The sequence below is a fragment of the Malaclemys terrapin genome, chromosome 11 (genome assembly GCF_027887155.1).
Source record: "Malaclemys terrapin pileata isolate rMalTer1 chromosome 11, rMalTer1.hap1, whole genome shotgun sequence".
NCBI lineage: Eukaryota > Metazoa > Chordata > Testudines > Emydidae > Malaclemys > Malaclemys terrapin.
Window position 1 is genome coordinate 60800580 of NC_071515.1, and position 22058 is coordinate 60822637.

General features: G+C 39.6%; 1 protein-coding gene across 1 annotated transcript in view; it reads right to left on the reverse strand.

Moving 5' to 3' along the window:
- Positions 1 to 1342: 1342 nt before the first annotated feature.
- THSD7B (thrombospondin type 1 domain containing 7B) overlaps positions 1343 to 22058 on the reverse strand; it is a 509128-nt gene continuing 488412 nt past the window's right edge. The window contains exons 21-28 of the mRNA XM_054043281.1: positions 17727 to 17872; positions 10790 to 10949; positions 10113 to 10286; positions 9923 to 10018; positions 8493 to 8575; positions 6945 to 7137; positions 3713 to 3800; positions 1343 to 2487 (exon numbers count right to left, since the gene is read on the reverse strand). Of these exons, the coding sequence (XP_053899256.1) occupies positions 2406 to 2487; positions 3713 to 3800; positions 6945 to 7137; positions 8493 to 8575; positions 9923 to 10018; positions 10113 to 10286; positions 10790 to 10949; positions 17727 to 17872 (1022 nt within the window). The 3' untranslated portion in view covers positions 1343 to 2405. The remainder of the gene's footprint in view (positions 2488 to 3712; positions 3801 to 6944; positions 7138 to 8492; positions 8576 to 9922; positions 10019 to 10112; positions 10287 to 10789; positions 10950 to 17726; positions 17873 to 22058) is intronic.

A 22058-nucleotide genomic window follows, 5' to 3' on the forward strand; every position in this document is an offset into this window, starting at 1 on the left:
ATCTGTTTATTATACTGCAGAATAATAATCTTCCAATCCACAGGTTGCCTATGAATTGATATAACACCAGCTCACATAGTATTTGTGAACTGAAGATAAACCAATAATGACAAGCAACTGATCTCTTATTTAGACCTTTCCTTTTTTGAGTAACATCTCATAGTAGAACAGTGCAATAAATACATTGATCATTTACAACAGATGCTACCAACTGTGGTTGAAAAACAAGGACCTATAATTGAAAAAATATATATATTCATTGGAGAGCAATGACCATGGAGAAAACGAAGCATCACAGATTGGCTTGTAATTCAAAGTGCACTAAAACACTCACATTGAGAGCAGCAACCAAGACCTGCAGTTGTTGGGGTTTTTTTTGTTTTTTTTTTTACACTGACTTTCCCACTCCACTGTTATTCTCATCAGCTTGTTTAATTGGGTTTGTTCCCTCGCCCTCCTCTGTGAACCATTCTGCCTGCACCTTTTCCCACGGAAAATTGTTGTCACATTTTGGCATTCTACTTTCTTCTCTTGTAACATATTATTCTGTATATCCCATTCAAAGTTCTACATAAGGTAATATTATCACAAAAATCGTAGGCCCCAACCATTACCAAGTAAGGGGGCCTGTTTTCAACACTGTTAGTAGCTGTAGACTAGACAGTAGGGCCAGTTGAAAATTTTCTATCAAAGTTGTTTTTCAACAGAAATTGACTTTTCATCTAAATAAATTATTTTGCAGAAATTGTCTGCTTTCTGCTCAGAATTGGATTTTTTTCCCATCAGAAACACAATGTATTTCTATCAGGAAATGTTACTGCAGTATCTCCTGGGGAGCTCTGGTTTGCAACTCTTATTCCCCTATTCTCCTCTGTGGGTCAGGCTGCCCAGCCAAATGACACGTCCCACGATGGCATGTCTCCCCCTTGGTGCACTGTGTTATTTCTGTGAGAAAGGAGCTTGGGTTGCATCATGGGAAATGTAGTCTGGCCAGGGTGGCTGAGGGTGCATGAGAGATCTGAATGACAGCTACCATGAGGCTTCACAGCATCATTTCTGAATCGAAATTTTCAATTTCCAATCAAAAACTTTAGTTTTTGGCTGAAAATTTTTGATTTCCAATTTCCCCTGAAAAGATAAAAATGTTGACAAAAATTCCACAGGAGAAAAACTCCATTTTCTGACCTGCACTAGTAGACAGGATGGGACAATGTCCAGACCCACTCAGGTGAAAACTCTGGACTATCCAGGGTTTTCTTCCGGTATAGAGTGTGATTTAAGGCATACTAAAGGGTCTTTAACACACATTTAATTCAATATACTGGAAGCAAAATTCTCACTCTCTTTAACATTTTATTTGCTTATAAATACACATCAATACCACAAGATGGCACTTTCTTACTTGCAACACATACTATTACAAACACTTTTCTTCAAATGTTCCCAAGATGTTTACAATGGTTACTTTTCGGTATTTTTCAAACATTTTAAAAAAGCAAGACCTTCTACAAACAGTAGTTGTGTCAGATGTATATTAGATGAGGTCAGATAATTAAATTCAAAAAAGAATTTATAAATATTTCAGATAAGAAAATTTAAATTACAAAAGCAGAGTTTGTAGTAATTAAACTGAATTATAATTTAAAATGGCCAAAATGTATCTACATGGTTTGATCTAATTTAAAATACATTTGTAAACAATCAAATTCTCTACCCGTTCATCAAAACATCTATTTACTCATCTCTTTAAAAAACATATTCAGTAAGAAACCACCTGTATCACTTCTGGTGCTGTAAATTTAAACAATCCTTATTCTGTCCTATTGATGGAAATGCCGCAAAATCATATTCCAGGCTAGAAAACAGCATAAGAAACCATGAATTTAAAAAACCCAGAGAATTCCAATTATTTCAACACCTTTTTTTTTTTGCATTCTTAAAATACACAATCCAGCTTCAAAGTCTTTGAACTAAACGTAAACACTAGAAAACTCATTGTTGAAATATGTGCAGAATAAGGAACTCTGCACTAATATAGTGCATAATGATGAAGTGTCAAATTTGTCAATTTACATTGAATGTCACATTTGCCGTAGGATTGTCATGCTTTTTTTTTTTTTTTTTAAAGTAAATGTTATTAAGAAAATCGTAATTTTTTTGTTCCTATTGTCAAACAGGAAGAGATGCATTTTCACAAGAAAAAATTTGGAAAATTTTTCACAAGATCTAAAGGTCTTTGACTCAATTTTTTAAATAAACCAGAGGCAAAATTCCACATTTGCAATATTTATATTCTGTCCGGTATATTACACGTCAAGAGATTCCTCAAAAAACCGAGGAATCTGAAAGTTATAAAAGAGTAAGCAGTTAAGGCAGTTGAAGTATACGTTTGGATTTCTTTTATGTTACATGTCCATGTCTCCATCATATGCGAAGGTCAGAGGCTTCTGTTGTGGAGGAGTACTTTGATGCTGTTTTGTTTTTTTGCTGAAAGAAAAATGAAAACATGCTTCAGAAATCAAAAATGTGAATTGAGATATCATTTGAAACCCTACAAATATATAAAACTTTATGCACTAGCTATTTCCATTCGCAAATTACATGACCCCTAACATGCACTGGATACATTTAAGAAAACAAGTTATAAGACTGTTTTGGCACTTACTGAAATAAGATTCCTACTCAGTTCAATAGAATTATCACCTGAGTAAAGAGTACAGGCTAAGGTGCTATTTGAAATGTAGATAATTTTTATTCTTAATCTGTACACAAGGCAAAAAACAATAAAGAGCAACTTCACCTCACAGAAAAATGGAAACAGGTCAATTTAGAAACAATTCTGCCTGTATCTCAAAAATCCTCATTTCTTTCCCCCCTTTTTATTGCAAAAAGGTAGAAATATTTGTTACACAGAACTTTATAAACTCCTCCTTATTTCTCAAGGGATATAATAAAATTATACTCGTGATATCATACTCCTAAACATCTCTATATTCTCAACCTGTGAGGTCACAAATAATGGGTAGTTCTGACTTTGATTTAAAAAGAAAGTAGCTAGAACAAAAATTCTTAAACACACAGATCCTGTTTTAATACAAACACTCCTAGAGTAAAAAAAGCAGAACAAGAGAAATATATATGGGCTAGATCAGGGGTCGGCAACGTTCGGCACGCGACTCGCCAGGGTAAGCACCCTAGCGGGCCGGCAAGTTTATTTATCTGCTGACGCGGGAGGTTCGGCCGATTGCGGCCCCCACTGGCTGCGATTCGCCGTCCCAGGCCAATGGGGGCGGCGGGAAGCAGCGTGGGCCAAGGGATGTGTTGGCCCGGGATGGTGAACCGCGGCCAGTGGGGGCTGCGATCGGCCAAACCTGCCACATCAGCAGGTAAATAAACTGGCCTGGCCCACTAGGGTGCTTACCCTGGCGAGCCACGTGCCGAATGTTGCCGACCCTTGGGCTAGATATTGGACACAGCAGAATGGTCAAGCTGTCAGGGAGACAGTTATGGCTGCCTGATTCTCTACCCCAATGCGATGCAGCTTAGAGCAGCTTTTTGCAGAATTTGCATTATTCTAACACCTGGGCCAAAGTAATGAGCCAAATTTATATCCGCTTTAATTCAGTTACATCATTGTGACATTGATGCATTTGACTGTCATGCATTTCAAATGACTTAAATAAAAACAAACAAAACACTTAAGAGTACTTACCAAACAAGATATGATGTAAAAATCAGGAAAAGTATGATGAGAAAACCACCAGCTGATACTCCATACACCCAAATCTTAAGTCTACCATCTATTTTAAAATACATTGGGGTTGGGGAGGGGACAGGAGACAGAATACAAATCACATTTATTAAGCTTTATTTTACTAATACTTCTAATTCTTACCAGTCTATATACAAAGAGAATGCATAATGTCTTAACACATAAGAATAAAATTAAGATTACTGACTGGAAACTGGTGCTAGGAGCTAACTAGAGCTGGTTGGAAATTTTGTGGAGAACTCTTTTCTGATTTAAAAAAAAAATGTGTTTTCCGCAAAATCAAAATTTTCTGTAAGAAAAATTCAATTTTGCTGATTTTTTTCATTTTCTTTATGGAAAAATAAAAATGAAGGTCATTCCACATAGAAACAGTCTCCCCTCTTCCTGGCCTGCTGTGGTGTATCACAGGAGTCAGATGACCACAGAGCATCCTGGGAAAAGTAGTCAAGGTGCGGAGTCCAGTCCATAGAAGATAATGGGGAAAAAAGGCAACCTAACTACAACTTTCATGAGGCACAGGGGCAGTTCAGGTGGACACAGTTCAATATTGAACTGGCCCAAAGAGAAATGTTTTAATTTGAGAACGCTGAAACATTTCCTTTTGATTAACAAAACTGACTATTCTGAATCCAAATATTTTGTTCTGAAAAACATTTCAGGATTTTGCTGTTTGGTATAAATTCCAGATGATGTCAACAAATGTCAACATATTGGATTTTCCCATGATATAGACATTATGAATTTCATTAAGCTCTAGAGTCAATGTATTCCTTGCAAGATGTCCAGATACCATGGCAACGGCTGATTCATGATACCCTCTCACCCTCCCTCCTGTTTTTTTTAAATTTTTAAAAACAGTCTATGAGACAGGCATACTTCCCGGGAAATGCACACGAGCTAATGGGAATAACAGAACAGAGACTGTACAAAACTCGATCTCATGTAAGAGTTGAACCATCACACAGGTGTAGCCAATTATTATCTTTTCAATCTGAATGATGAGATTTTTTCAAAGATTACTGTTTTTTTAATTAGTTTCTTGAGGGAAGTGCAATTTACTGGTACTACACTTTCCAGTGCTACCAACACTTTGCTGGCCTGGGTTTTCAGTGGTGGTACAGTGGGTCTTCAGTACTCCCTTGGTATCACAGATGTTCTATAACTAACTTGGGGGAGCTACAAGAGGCAGAGGAATGCAGCCTCCAAAAACCATAAAACACCAAGAAAAGAGGCTCTGATCTTATGGGAAAGCTGTCCCTCTGTGCTACACTTGAGGTATCTCTTCCCTGCATCATGACTCCTTAGTCAATGACCCTCAACAGTTGCATTCTATCTCCCTGTATGGGAAGGGCTCATCATGGAGTGTCTGCTGACTTTGCTGCTGATATTTCTAATGGGTTAGGAGAGAAGCATGCTGCACCTCTCAACCTGAGCACAGATAGCTAGAAACCAGAGACCATTTGTTTCTTTCTGCTCTCCTTTGCTGGTATAAATGCAGGGGAGCATCCAGCCTTACATTTTAAACAATATTATTTATATTACATCTTGACTTGAGGAATGTCTCTGTACCTGCACTCTGGCTTCATGGAATGTAGTTTAATAGTAATTAGATAAATAATTATTATTTGTTCCACAACTAGTTCTGCATGGTCATGAAAAACATCTTAGGGGACAAAAATGTCAGACTCACCAAGTTGTTATGAAATGTAATTTTATGTATAGTTACAAATGTAACAAGCAAGTGAACTCAAAAATCAACTGTCAAACTTTAGAGAAAGGCACACATACCACTCTTGTTGTATTGCCTCTCTTTCTGGATCATGCTCTGTTCTAAAAACCATTGACTGTACTATTAGCTAAGATATAGTAAATACAAAGATCAATTATTGTATGCAAACCAAATAAGTTAATGTAACATTAAAGTTGATCTGAAGTCACACAGATCAAGACACTCAGGCAGCCTTAACTTTGTCCTGCATAATATTACGTTTCCCAATGTTGTGTGATCATCACAGACTAATTTGCAAACATAAGAAATACAATACAATATAATACAAAGCAACAGTCATTTTGTGTGTTATAGAGTTAATCTCCTTATGGGGAACTTAACTTGTATGCCTGAGACTTCAGTCTATCAAAATATCCATCTTGATGTTTCCTCACTATTGTTTTTTTGCATATAATTACTCTAATAAATATTGTTTCAAAATGGGGGAAAGTAAAATAAAAAATTTATAAAAATAAAAAAAGTAAAAACGTTTGCAGTGGTGAAGAAAAGACAACCAAAGCTAGAAGAGCAACCCAGTGTGTTTGTTTCTGTAGACTCCGTATTTTCTGAAGTTCTCCCATTGAAGAATTTTGCCGACCAAACCTAGTTGTTATCGTTGTGCTGTTCCCAAGAATTGTTGGTTAGGTTACTCAATAAAGAATAACATCCAACTTGGTAATCAGATACTATACCCATGGGTCAAATCCACCTCCTATTGAAGTAAATAGGAAGTCTGCCCTTTATTTAAATAAGTACTAACTCAAGATATCACGTCAGTGCACAAATGCTAATTTCTGGCCAGATTGTGATACCCTAATTCACAGCTATTGTAGCACCCTAACTCCACAATGGGACTACTCAAGGAACAAATTGCTACTCATTCTAAAGGTATCACAACCTAATACATAATCTCTTTCTTCTGGTTAAACCCTTTTTAACTAAATCCAGGTTGTCTCTGTATTCATTAGCCTATTTTTTTTCACATCCTTTCAAAACATGACAACACATGATTAATCAAACCTGTCTCCAGTCATGAAACCTGTAAGAAATCTTCTGCTTTAAGACCTTTAGAAATGCTAATGACGCAAGGTGTCTTTCCCTGGTACCAAGCACAACATTTGTAGAACATCACTATTTAGTAGCCAGATGTGATTCCAAGTAACTCCAAGAATTCCTTATGGGGGTGCTTTTTCCAAACATTATTGCTTCATTCAGTCTCTATTATATCTCAGCATAATAAATTATGATTATGCTGGATATGACAGCGAAGGAATAAAAGAAGAGATACAAACTAGCATACTAGTCTCACAATTTAAACTCTCCTACACAATCCTTGGTTTTAAGATTTACAAAGTATTACTTCTATAGAGAAACATGTATTCTTTCTATTCCATTTTTTTTTACCTGGATTAAAAGGCTGAATAGACCATCCTTTGAAAATGTCATGCATTTTTGAGTTGACAGGTTTATTCTTTCCAGCACTGGTTTTAACATCCGCTTTCTTATCTTCCAAACCTGGTACCTTCATGCAGTAATCCAGGAAACCATTTGATCTCATTATTTCTGTATATCCTCTCTCACAACTGCAGACTCCACTCTAAGCAACACATATTTATTTAGTATTAAACCACAGAGTACATTCTACTAAGCATGTCAAGGAAATTTGTGATATTTTTCTGATCCCCCCACCCAAGTATTCTGTGACTTGCTTATATTTATATTCTCAGAAATGTCTCATGCTATGCACACAGACAGTGAAAGTCCCAAGTACACAGTATATTTTCCCAATTATAATAATAAAGCAAAATATTTTATTAATTTCAACAGCAGCCAAACTAGAATGTCAACACTAGATAAAAGGAAAACCTGCAGAGACAGGGCTTACAATATACAATGGATGAGACCAAAGATATCACATGAAATCCAGTGAAGTCAATGGAAGGTTTGCTGTTGACTTCACTGAGCCCTGGATTTCACCCATTGAGCCTGCTTACAGAACTGTGTAACCAACCGTAGCTACACATTCTGAGACAAAAAGAGAGCTTGTTAATATGTGGTTATGGCTGAGAAACTATCACTAACTTAAAGGAAAACAACAACAACATGGGAACCCTTTCAAAGAGCAATGTTTGAAGTTAGACACCTAGGGCTTGATTCAAAGCCCACTGCACCTGCTACTCCTGTTGACATTGGTAGGTGTTGCAGATGCCCAGCATCTTTGTAAATCATGCCACTTTAGGTGTCTAAGACACCCAAGTTTGAAAATGCTGCTCTTTGTTTAATAGAGACAAGGTGGGTGAGGTAATAGCTTTTATTGGACCAACTTCTGTTGGTGAGAGAGAAATGATATTACCTCACCCACATTGTCTCTCTAATATTCTGGGACCAACACAGCTCTTTGCTTATGTCAGTCTAGGTCATGGCCATTAGGCATACCCCAGAGTAAGGGATGGGATGGAGTCGAACCTCTCCAGAGCAAACATCCAACCTCAGGGTGCCTTGCAGAGCCCCCAGAGGGCAGGGTGCCAGGCAGCAGAGTGCCTACTACACTACCTCTCTAGGGTTAGTTGTTTGCTTCTCTGTGCACCAGCCTGACTCTGTAAGCTTGGGGATGTCACTGCCTCCTCCTGGCTCTCTCTGTCCCCACCCAGGGAGTAGAAAGGGAGCAGTCTCTGAGCTCCCATCTTTAAAGAAGTTCCAGACCTCTCATATCTATAGTCAACAGCTCAGATAGAGCTCTCAATTAAAAAGCAAACCAAAAATGTAACACTATCAACCCAGCTCAGATTTGTGCAAGTCACCTTTTCCTCTTAGGATCTAAATTCTAAACATAAATTCCCAGAATCATCTCTAGGTGGTGTCATGTAAACATCATTGTTAGAGGGGTTAGAAAGCTTCTAAGATGTTCAAGATAAGATAATTTCTAAAATGTCTTCTGCAGCAGCTGCTTACCTGGGTACAGTAGGTGAATGGTTTTTTGCACTTTGGATTGCAGTGTCTGGTTTCAGCAGGCTGGGTGTGAACAGAACAACCTCCTGTAAAAGAAATTCTCATCACTACGCACTTTCAAGAATACATTTTATAATGTTTTGACAAAGATGAATGCTTATCTTGCTGGGGTTGAATAGCATTTTTTTTTGCTTATTTTTAAATTTATTTATATGCTTTTCTATGGAGCTTCATCATCATAGTAGCTCTGTATGACTCATTAGTTAAGTTAGCTTCACAAGGCAGGGAATTTTTATCCATTTTACTGATGGGGGGAAAAGGGGTAGAGAGAGATTAAATGACTTTCCCGAGGCCACACAGGAAGTCTGGAAGATTTCCGGCATCTCACTGTGGTGTCTAATCCTCATGCCCACTACTCCTTGTACTGCTGGAAGCTTTCATGTGAATATGGAAAATGTGAACATAAGAACGGCCATACTGGGTCAGACCAAAGGTCCATCTAGCCCAGGATCCTGACTTCCGACAGTTGCCAATGCCAGGTGCCCCAGAGGGAATGAACAGAACAGGTAATCATCAAGTGATCCATTCCCTGTTGCTCATTCCCAGCTGATGGCAAACAGAGGCTAGGGATGCCCATCCTGGCTAATAGCTATTGCTGGACCTATCCTCCATGAGTTTATCTAGTCTTTTTGGAACCCTGTTATAGAACCAGCTCCTTTAACTACTTTGCTATCCTTGCAGCTGATGTTTGTTATATAACATTTTTTAAACAATCATTATACATAGGAGTGGGGTGGGAAGATTTCTATTTTCATATCTACCTATTTCCTCATTTATATAACCAGAAAAAGACCCTAGGGACTTGCAAACCATGTGGCCAAGGCACTGGGCCTGGAAGTGCTGACCATATAGTATGCTTTTCTATTGATAGAGGTGGAGGGGCAAGTGGATGAAGCTTCCCTTCCTGGTGCACAGAAGGGAAGAAGAATTGCAGAATCTGCAAGCACCCATGTGGTTTCTCTTTCTTTCTCTAAAATTATGTAACACTCACACTGATAACGGATATACAGACTGGCCCACTCAGGCCTCTTTAGTGAGTTGGTACTTGTGTTTGAATCACCAACAAAACCCGGGCATAAATTGGCCATCATCTCATTTACATCCTATTTGTTACAATGATCTGATATGAAGTTGGTGAATTCATATCTGTGTTTCCTAGCTAAATTCAAACACAAATATGTCATTATTAAAAGGACCTAATCAGACAATCCAAACTGGACTTTGGGAAATCTATGTCCAAAATCAGCTAACAATGGTTTTTATTTCTTTCAAGTTTCACATAATTTTAAAAACTCTTTACATTTCCTTCCCATGCTAACCCTAATCATTCTCAGCTAAGCTTCCACACTGCGTCCCATGCTTTGTAGACATACCTGTGACATTTACCCCATCTGAACGCTGGCACCAGACTGTACGTTCATTATCTCTCCAAAGGCTGGTTTTCCATGCATAGTTATAACATTTCCCTCCTACAATTTAAATAAGACAAAGCAATTAATCTTCCTATATCTATAAAAACGTAAACCTGTAGTGGAATAAAGCCAAGGGCAGGGGCTGCAATACCTGAACAAGGCCGTGTCTCCAAGACTTGCTCAGGACAGCTGTCTCGGTTTTCAAAAGACTGAATGATAAATGTTCTTGATCGAGACTGGCGACCAGTGGTCTCAAAGCTCCTGCCATCAATACACGTTAGCTCACATGAGCTCCACTCTGACCATCCTGTCAAATGGCAATCACCTACACGTCAAAAGAATAAAACACTGTTATCCGAAGGAGACAGCCTCAAAGGATAGTTTAAACATACAGCTAGTCTTTTGGAAATAATGCCAATTATAACCTGCTAGCATGGCTGCTTATGTTATTTTTGTATCATATTTTGTCTCTGCAAAATAACGGAAAACCTCTTTCAAAAGATCTAAAACCAGCAGGGTGAACACACAGCTAATCTGTAGAATCACAAATTCTTATTACTGTCACCTTCATTTTCTCTCCCCCATGCCCTCCAATTGCTTGGCAGAAAGTCTGCTGTGTCTTGTCTTGGATTACATTAGAAGTTTTTTGTGGGCCGTTTCTTCCTCTGTACTTGTATTAGAACAATGGGGTCCTGAGACTGACTGAAGGATGTTACCACAATGTAAATAATTAATAGTGCTTTGATTTATGATACTAGTTGTGACTGTTAAAACTAGAGAGGGATCCCTGCCCCTGAGAGCTTATCACACAATCTCAGAAGAACTTACCTGGGCAAGGCACAGAACATGGTAATTGTAGTGCATTGTCTTTTGATGGCAGCTCTCCACACAATGCATTTTCTACTTGCTTGGATGGAACAGACATAGAGGCATCGTGAACCATACACGTGAGGTTACGGATTTGGAATCCTTCACCGCATTGTCCCCCCTTTTGAGAGATAACAATCACATGTTGCTAACTTAAACAATAATCAAATAATTAATAATAATAAGTGAATGTATATAGAACTTTCACCTGGAAGGATTTAAAAGTGCTTTACAGACTCTGGTCTCAATCCACAAAGGTATTAGGTGCCTGAACCCACACTTAAGCACCTAAATCTGGGGTTTAGGTACATAAATCCCAGTTTTAGGCTCCACTGTGATCCATAAAACTTCTGCCAAACCATATAGTTGCCTAAACTCACTTAGCACCCAAGTTTTCAAGGTGAAAGGTCCCTCAGCACCTAAGTTTCTGCCTCTGGGCATGCACACTGCTGCCTCACTCCAGACCATCTCCCAGATCAGGTCCCATTCCAAACCTGGAGAGTGGTGGTGGTACCATTGCCCACCTTATGCCTTTCAGCCCAGTGGTAAGAGCGCTCACTTGGGATATTTTGATATTTTCAATTCCTTTCTCAGGCACAGGGTGGGGAAGGATTTAAACAGGCATCTCCCCCTCCCAGAAGAGTGTTCTAAGCACTGAGCTATGGGTTGAAGTTGTTCCACAGTGGATGAATAAAGACATAGTGATGGGACTCGGGGACTGGACCCTAGGTCTCTCACCTCCCAGCTGAGTGCCTTAACCACCAGGCTTCAGAGTCATATCCCCCCCCCCACACACTATAAGTATTTATCCATACTGGAGCAGTCACTGGACCTGAGAGAGAGTGAGACTGATTCTGTAGCCTGGTGGTTATGGCACTCACCTGTGAGAAGGAAAACCCAGGGTCCAGTGCCCCAACTCCAGTCACTGTTTATCCAGAGTGAAGTGGAAGAACTTCAACATAAGAGATTGAGGGAGCCCACATCAGACTATCCCATAGCTCAGTGGTTAGAGCACGCTTCTGCTAAGTGGGAGAGACCCGTTAAAATCCTTACCCACCTCTGGCAGAGGCGGGAGTTGAACCTGGGACGCCCATGTCCCAGGTGAGTGCACTAATCACTGGCTATGGGATAGTCTGGCTAAAAGTTATAAGCCCCCCACCACCACCAGCTCCACCTCCTCCTCCAGTCCTTTTGTGTGGAGCAAGGCATGCACCTAACTCATTCTCACAAGAAATGCCTTTGGGAGCTTTGCTGCCTGAATGCAGGAGAAGGATTCTTGTTCCTGGATCTCTAGCAGAGGTAGGTGACTTCTTGCAGCCTGGACTTAGGCACCTCTCTCTGAGAGTAAGGCACAGTTTAGGTCACACCCCCTCATTGACAACTCCCATTGGCTAGCTTAGATGGCATCGTGCCTGGTGTGCTGGCTTTTGTGGTTCACATTTCTTAGGTGACTCTCTCTCCTGATTCATTGCATAGGTTGTCTAGGTGCCTAACACAGGTATTGCAGATTGCAGTGTTGTTCCTGTGATTTTCTAGGTGCCAAGAAATCAGGCACTGTGAAGTGACGCTGAGCATTGCAATGCCTAAGACCCTCTGTGGATCCAGGCCTATGTAACTAGATTTTGTCCACCTCCTCTGCAGGTGTGCAATGTTGGGGTAAGGGTAAACCTCCTCCTTGCACTTTTATGAAACAGCTGTGATTGGGCAGGTGGGAAGTACCAGGTTCCTCCCCACATGCACTGATCAGCAGACTTGGCAGGACTATAAGAGGAGGTGTGCTGCATGCTAGAAGGGGCGTACCAGTGCACTTGCCTCCCCTGTGCACCAGGAGGATTCAGGAGGATTTCTGTAGAGTTGAAGAACTAAGGAAGAAAACTGTCAGGAGCTTCTCAGGGTCAGGGCATGGGGATGGTGGTAGGTACAGGTCCACACTGCTCTATCGGGGACTGGGCCTCAGTGACATGATCGAGCATGACGTATACAGAAATTATTTTAGCCAGCACTGAAATGTAGTCATCTCTAGGGTAGAATTGGCCATAACTGTTAAATAGCTGCATAATTCTCTAAACAGTTTGGACAAGGGAGTAAAGAAGAGTACAATACCCCAGTGACTCTGCAGGAGGAATTCAAATTCACAGAGCACAGTGACTGGAACGGGCTTTTGATCATCTGGATAATCAGTAAGTGTGAAATTCGTAGAGCTTTAGAAAATAATTTCATGATATTCAGACCTTCCCAATCAGCACTGGAAACTGAAATCCTCAGTTTCTCCACAGACTGGATACGTAACGGGTGGAAGGAATGTAGACTTCCATACATTCCCCTGACACTATACCGCAACTCTGATCCTAATGATTAAAAGAGGGTCAGTCTTTATAACAATAAAATCCTTGAACTCTTCAATGAGACTGCAGAGAATGGTGTCAACAAAATGACAATTACACCTTGAAGGATGCTATAGGGAGGAGGGAAGATATGACGGTTGTAGGTGATGGGGTTTGTTGTTATATTTATTACATATGTGCAACTTGAGCTTTACGGAAATGAGCATTTTATAAAACTCCTTAAGTAAAAACTCTGCTTTTATTGGGCTACTCCGGGAAGTGCTACTCTGGATCACCTGGCAGTAGATCCTTTGAAAATAATGGACCTCATTCACAGACCTAAAGGGCTACCTACCAAGTATATTTATTCAGAACTGGACTTGGTAGCAGGAATCTCAAGACTGGCTTTCCCATATCCATGCAGTACCTTTCTCATTTTCTCTGCACCTCCTCATTGACAGTTAGTGAAATATAAGTGAGGGTATAACGAGTTGGATTTAAAGCAGTTGGTAATCAAGTGTCTAAGAGAAGTATTAGTGCAGATTTACTGTATGCAGTTAGACATTAAGTTTTCAACATTGTGTTTCAATCTAGTCTGTATGTAACTTACTATTCTAAATTGCTATTTCACTGCAGAAGCCTCTGTTGCAGACTTGGATTAATGGTGCGTGAATAGCTCATCCAGGTGCCAAACTGGGTTGGAGTTCTTAGAAATTACTGGTGGAGACAGAATATGATGTGGAAGGAACTCTCGCCAGACAGGGTCTAATCAAACTACAGTATATTTCAAACTTAGAAGAAAAGCACAAGGAAATGACTAATCGGTATTGTAGAGGACTAAAATTATATGAAAAGACACTTATTCTATCTGACAATAATACCTACCTCTAATACAGTGCTGTCCACTATAAAGTCAACCTTTTGTCAGTGCAGTTACTACACTGTGATACATCAGTGATATCTTTGGATATCCCTGTACTTGGAATAGGAAATAGCTACTGTATCTCAGATATTATGCTGTGGTAAATGTTTACCCTTTAATGGTGACCTCTGTTTATTATTTAAGACTGGCTTTACAAACAACCAAACCTAACAACGTCCTTACGTGGCAGGGATCATCCTACTTTTTGAAAATGGAAAGTCATGATGCCATTTACATAGGACAGGGGAAGCCTGCTTTTTTACTATATGTGGCGCATAAATAACGCAGGATAAAAATACTGGTCCCTATTTGCTTCCTAAAATTGTGTAGGACCCATCCCTAAAGTTCTAACCATCCAGTAGAGATCAGTGGGAATTTGCTAGAGTACGGATATCAATAATCAGCCCAAATTGAATAACAGGTGATAAACAGAGGAAGATCCCTGAGGAGGTTATTGGACATACATAGCTCCCAAGAGTAAGGTCTGCTTGGTAAATATTGTCTCTCCTGAGGGAAAAGAGTTGTTAATTAAGGACCCGATTGGGCAACACTTTCCCTCATCAGTGAGCACTTACTTGGGTATGCATTCTCCTTTGTGAGACAGGGCTGCATGATCAGACTTTGAGGGCCAGATTTTTGATGGTATTAGGCACCAAATGACGCAAATAGGTGCTTAGTGGGATTTTCAAAAGTGTCTAGGCACCCAACTCCCAATTAATGAAAGTTAGGCACTTAGGCACTTTTGCAAATCCCACTGGGAGCCTCTCCGCACCTTTAGGAGCCTAAATACCTTTGGAAATTTGGCGTTAAATGCATATAATTTAAATGATATTGAGGCCCTGGATAAATGTTTTGTTAATGTTTAACTACGTGTCTCATGTTCCTTTAGTAGCCAAATAATAAAAATTAGTAATACTTCATATTGTTGATGTTTTTTATCCAGGTTATGATAGGCTGTCATAGAGGGAAACATTCAGATTCAGGTTTAATTTTCTGCCATTTATGTACCTTATTGCTTTAGGTCTGGTAACGTTCACTGCTTCTAAAAGGTTTTCCATCTCTTTGAAGGCTGCAGGTTTGCTCCTTGCACAACTGCAAGTGGCCCGTGATCCATGCAGGTTCATGGACAGTGGTAGTCAGGGCTTGACTTGCACTGAAACACTGCACTGCCTTTGGGAGCTGGAAGGGCATTCCGGTACTATCACTACCAGATGTGCATTCCAGCATATCTTTTTTAGGACACAAGGACTGACAGTAATACCTCTCTCTGGATTAAATAATGTGAAAATCTGCAACGCCGGGCATCTGATGGGCCAGGTTCTACTTCTAAGCATGCAAACAGCTCTACTCATTCACACCAAACAACTAATTTAGGATTAAAACGGTTACTATTCTAAGACTGCAAAATATTTTCCAGGTATCCTACAATACAGAAAAAATAAATATTGTAGACTACTCATTATTAAGATTATTGTTTATTTAACCATATCAGGCTATTCACAACAGATTTTTCTGGTGTCATTTTAGTCAAAGTCAATTCAACAGAACACCTGTGAAAAACAAGATTTTTGATACTTTGGAAGGTGAATTTAGGATTCATTCCCTGAAAAAAATTGGAAGTAAATCGCCTTACATTTATATAACATGCCTCCTCCTTAAGAGCTTTGCTAAAATACATTGAAAAGGAACCACTCCTCCTTCTCCCCGCCCCCGCTGAAGTGCAGCCACCTCTGACAGCCATTTAATAGAGCACAGAAAGACAACACAATAGTTTAGGAAGGAAAGAAGAATACTGTATCCTACTGAAAGTGCAGGGTGAAATCTGGGGTAGACAGGATGTAATTATTTTATCTTAGCTGAAATTTGGCCAGGCTCCAGATTTAACATGCTTCTATTCTGCAAAAGCTGCCGTCAACATAATAATCTTAGCAATATGTCAGGGTGTCAATTCAGTAACTCAGAGAAGTGTCCAATCCCTTATCACCAGCACTAGTTCATACAATTAAAGGCCTCCCATCTAGTACTCATCAGAACTAACCCTGTTTACTAAGATAAGATCCTAGGGTGTTAGGGCTACATAAATATTACATTTACATGCATGGGTCACATTCTCAGTTGTACCTGGTTTGTATTTAGCAGAACTGAAAACAGCAGGAGGAAGGGGTGGCCTTAAGTCATCTTGCTGCTTCCCTGATTGTGGGCTGGCCAAGGGTCAAAACGGTTCCAGCTACAATTTACAATGGGCTAAGGCTGCTCTAGATTATACCAGCTGCAGCAGTCATCACAGGCACACTTGCTGCATCCTCTCTGCCCTCTCCAGGAGAAATGTGGGAGCAAAAGATGGCACAAAGCCTGCTACATCATGATAAGGGTAGATCAGAAGAAAGGCCATGGGATCTGCACTTACACACACATCTAATGGCCCCAACTCTCTTTGTCCCATAGTGTGGAACAGCAGCCATGGTGAGATCTGCACTGAGGTCATGTGCCTTGGGCGAAGGGAGTGGGTTTCCTCTCGGCATTTCACCCATACTTCTTCCTCATAGAGGACAGTTAGTACGGGTTAATGGAGGTGAAGCAAATTTCACCCTGTAGGAGTAACTTCAGTGTAGAAAATTCACATCAATTTACTTACAAATTAATTCACATCAATTACTAAGGAGGGGGGGGGGAAAGTGTAAGATAAATCAATGCAAGCACAAAGCAACATGAAGATTGTGAGAAAATGCAGATTCCCAAAGCAAGGGGGGTATGTGTGCTATGCAATTTAAGAGTCTTTTACATTTGCAGGCCATTTTGATAACTCCACTAAGAAGAATATAGTAATCAACATGCCACAGAATAACTTTAAATTGAAGCGTTTAAGACATTACAGATGTCTAGGGACATCAGTTATTCTCAGGGTCATTGTTATTACTACTTCCAAAATCTGCTACATACATTTTCTTGCTAGCATTGCTGTAAGTAATGAAATAATGGTTTGCTAGAGCTGCACTCCAGAAAGAGTTGGTGGAACTCACATCACTACTGATATATGTGTACACTACTACGACTTGCACTGTTACAGTTAGTTTCTAAAGATGTGACTTCAATACAGCCTGTAAGTACCTACATGGGGAACACATATTTGAGAATGGGCTCTTCAGTCTAGCAGAGAAAGATATAACGTGGTCCAATGGCTGGAAGATGAAGCGAGATACATTCAGACTGGAAATAAGGTGCAAGTCGGTAACAGTGAGGGTAATTAGCCATTGGAACAATTTACCAAGGATTGTGATGGAGTCTCCATCACTGGCAATTTTTAAAACAAGATTGGATGTTTATCTAAAATATATGTTCAAAGGAGTTATTTTGGGGAAGTTCTATGGCCTGTGTTATACAGCAGGTCAGACTAGATGATCACAATGGTCCCTTCAGTCCTTGGAATCTATGACTCTAATGGCTGGATAAATCACAATAGTTCTACTGATGATGAACTCACTTTGTTTTAAAGTGGATGTTAGCATGGTCTTAATGGCAGCAAAAATACTTAGATCTCTGAAAAGCTGTTTAAATTAATTGTGTCACCTAATTGTGCCATTTGTCATTGATGAAATGAGTTTCTACGAGCATCTCCTGAGAAGCGCCTCATAAGCATAACAACAAGACATACCTCTACTTTGCATGGTGACCACGCCCCGAGAATCCAAGTGTAGCATGGCTTTACAGGACAGTTTCTGTACTGGGTGAGCTGTGTAGGGCATAGCCTTCCTTCTCCTTGTGCCTGCATAATTATGGACCGAGTACGTATCATCTGGCCTAAACAAATAGAAAAGATACCAGTACGTAGGATGTGTAGTAGAAACGGAGAATTTACTGTAAATGGAAAGGTTTCCAATATTATACAGTGTTCTAGTGAGTGGCGAATAATGAAGCAGAGTACAATGCCAGGTAGTAGAGATACTTTGAGTAACATAAAAAGGGGAGAGCTTAGAAAACTCTGGTGCTCAAGCCACATGTAGCTCCTTTCATGTGATTCCTGCAGGGTACTTGTGTTTGACTGCTATTCCGTTCATTCTGCTGGACTACCAGATCGTTATCCCAGAAGAGAGCCATTTTACAACAGCCTGGGAGTGTTAAAAAAATAGGGAATGAACTCATAACACGATATTATTGTATCACTGAGTGAGAACACTGCACCAAAATGCAATATTACCACATGCCAATGCAATAGTGGGCTGAATGTGAGGCAGTGGGGCCTAGCAGAAAGAGAACTGAACTGGGACTCAGAAGACCTGGGTTCTATCCCTGGCTCTGCCATTGATCTCACACAAGTCTCTGTGCCTCACTTTCCCCACATGTAAAACAGGAATAATGATGCTGACCTTCTCTGTAAAGCACTCTGAAACATGCTACATGAGAGCTAGGTATTATTATATAATTATTATTGTTACATGAGATCAACATGTGATTTCTTTGTGGCTGTCAGTCAGATGACAGAGCAGCTTGTCAGTTAGTATTTCTTCTCTTTCTCTCCCCCCCTTCTCTGTCCCAGTGTTCTTTCCCTCCTTCTTTTTCAGGCGCTTTCCTTCTCTCTCCCCCATATTCTTCTCCTCAAACCTCTTTATTGTCTCAGTTGATTTATCTTCTCTCCAGTGTCTTTCTCTCTCTCTTCTTACCCAGTACCTCTCTCTCTCTCTCACTCTCTTTCCTGTAAGTCTCTTCCTCTCTTTTCTCTTCACCCCTTTCTCCTTCTCTAAGCCACAATTGTTTCCTCTTTTCCACATCCTCCCTTCCTTAGAATCATTCTCTCTTCCGTGCCTGTGAAGGCCAATGAAGCTGAAACATCAGCACAGCTTAAGGTTGAGATCCTGCATGAGGATCTGCTAGTCTCCTGAAGTCAATGGGACTTTGTACAGGTGCAGGGATTCACCCTAGTAGATCCTCATGCAGACTGAGATCTCTGGTTGTACAGCAGAACCTCAGAGTTATGAACACCAGAGTTACGAACTGGCCAGTCAACCACACACACTCATTTGAAACCAGAAGCACACATTCAGGCAGAGACCCAGAAAAAAGGGGGGAAAAAAAGCAAATAGAGTACTGTACTGTGTTAAACGTACACTATTAAAAAATAAAGGGAAAGCAGCATTTTTCAGTTGTAATCTTTTGAAAACAGCTATAACGTTTTGTTCAGAGTTACAAATATTTCAGAGTTACGAACAACCTCCATTCCCAAGGTGTTCTTAACTCAGAGGTTCTACCGTATTTTCATCCAAAGTTTAATTTTTGATAATGTAAGTTCTGATATAGCAATGGATTATTCCCTTCTGTGTTTGTTTTTAATGCTATTCGATACGTTATATATATGTGTATATATTTATGGATAGAAGCCATCATCTACTCCTTGTGACTTTTCCACTACACTTCTATAAGCAGTTGTAAGTATTTTGATTTTTCTTTAATTAAAGCCATCTGAGAGTTCCATCCCTTCCTATGAGGGCTTAATGACACTGCTGACAAACTAAGGCCTGGTCTACACTAAGCCCCCAATTCGAACTAAGGTACGCAACTTCAGCTACGTGAATAACGTAGCTGAAGTCGACGTACCTTAGTTCGAACTTACCACGGTCCAGACACGGCAGGCAGGCTCCCCCATCGACTCCGCGTACTCCTCGCGGCGAACAGGATTACTGGAGTCGACGGGGAGCACTTCTGGGTTCGATTTATCGCGTCCAGACAAGACGCGATAAATCGAACCCAGAAGTTCGATTGCCAGCTGCCGAACCAGCGCGTAAGTATAGACAAGCCCTAACATACAGTGCTGCTATGATGTTGCCTCCATAGTGAGTTAATCAATAAAAATAAGGAAGAATATATAATGAATGTTTATATACGTTTATCATTATTATTAGTTCATTTTGCACCAATAAGTTTTTTTTGTATAACTATCGTGGCAAAATACTTGGAGAAAACGCTTATCATGTTGACCCTGAATATGTTTAGTAAATATTCAGTGCTGTGGTTAAGTCAATCATATTACTTTAAAACATAATTTTCATATGTTTTCCAAATATATTCCTTGTTCATGTGAAACATTTAATGAAATACATGACTAAATCCTGATGTATTATTAAATATTACAAGTTACACAACTCCAATGGCAGCATCATTTTTAACATTAAACATTCCAATATGTTTTCATTGCATTTTTAACAAAGGAAATTTGATTTTTATGACCAAATTACATGCAACTTGCTGGAAAATTGCAAGCCCTCTAATAGCCATTACTGTCCATAACCACTTTTACAATGTCCATTAAGATCCTATTTATTTTCAGTGAAAACTCCCTAACCCACTGAATGGAAAAGAAAAATTAGGTTACCATTTCAGAAATAATAGAACTGAATACCATTGATTAAAATAACAGCAATCCCATTTCTTACTCCTTTCCTTTCCTTACAAAAGTCAGACTCACAGAAAATGGTTCTCTCACAAAATGTTCCAATTAGAACCCTGGTTACAATTAAAGAGGGGAGGGGGAAATCCACATGCCGTGCAACTAAGTGACTTTTAAAATCATATTATGGACATAATTTCTGCCTTAGCTTTGAAGGAACTGAATCTGAGAAATAGTAAAAAAAGCGTCTCCTTAAGTGATGGATTATGAACACCTAAAATGGACGTAAGCAAGGCATGTCCAATGCTAACACTGCAAGTGAAGGAAACACTTATGGTAAGGTTCACCCATTAGGATCGCAGTACTGTAGATCTGCTCTTAAACAGAGATGGGCCAACACAAATGCATTAAGCAAATGCTCCTGGAATCTGTGGAAGCTGAGAAATGGAGCTGACTCCTCATTGTAGTTATGTATACAGAGCGGCCAATTTTTAACTGTTTGTCTTACAGCCATGCTTAAAAATACAAAAAGAAATCAACTGCTGCTAAGAACGGAAGTAATAAATGTCTAGTGAGTGTGATTCCTAAAAGATGAATTTTTATTTTGCTGGCGAAAAGCAAACATCTAGAAGAGCTGCCAATGGACAACCTTGCAAAATGATTGTCTATATGTTCACAATGCTGTTCTCCTGGTGTGAGCCCTTGTATGCCATTTTTAAACTAATTTTAAGACTATTTTTGGCTGAGTTGTTATCACCTGGACCTAGGGGTTTGTAACAGAATTCCTCAAAAAAGCTTTCACCAACACCAGTATATTCAGCTATCACAGAATCAGATTTTGTGCAGTGACACAACCCCATAAATCCTTGTGGTTAAAAAGCAACTCCGAATTTCAGTGGGTTGAAGCAAGGGACTGCAGGTGGTTTGGTGTCCTGGCAGGATTATTCCCACCAGTACATTTCCTTTGTCCTCTCTAGTTTTGAAAGTATCAGGAAAGAGGGTTGCCACTAATTCTCTTGGAATTGAACATAAATTCAAGTGTCTAAAGACAAAACAATCTTTTAGCTTACAAAATTTTAATGATTAAAAACGTTTAAAATCCTGAAAAGTACTTGTAATGCTACAGACATTAATGAAGCAATTTGCTTTTATCTGTGCTGAGATTAGCATTTTTTTTTGACAAAATTAAAATTGAAAACTTTAATTTTTAAGAACAAAAATGTCAGATAGCCTAGTCGTTGCATGAAAATGAAATATTTTCCTGATAGCTGCTTATACAAGATAGTTAGCTCACCAATAAACTACAAAATCACAGGATACACCTGAACTTGACCCATCTTTGCTATCTCCTTTTTCATGATGCTGTAAATAAATCATTGCAAAATAAAAGGAGCAGCTCAGTGCTGAAAGGGCATTTTCCCCTGGGACTATGCACTGAAGTGGATTCCTAAAAGCTCTGATTCTCTCTCTCTGTCTACATACACAAGTCAGGTGGTCAGTAGCAACTCAAGTGGAAGAAACACTGAAAAAGTTATTTACTTTGTAGATATCTCATTGATAGAGACTGTTATCTTCATAGGTTTGAAATGAACTTTCTCCCTATAC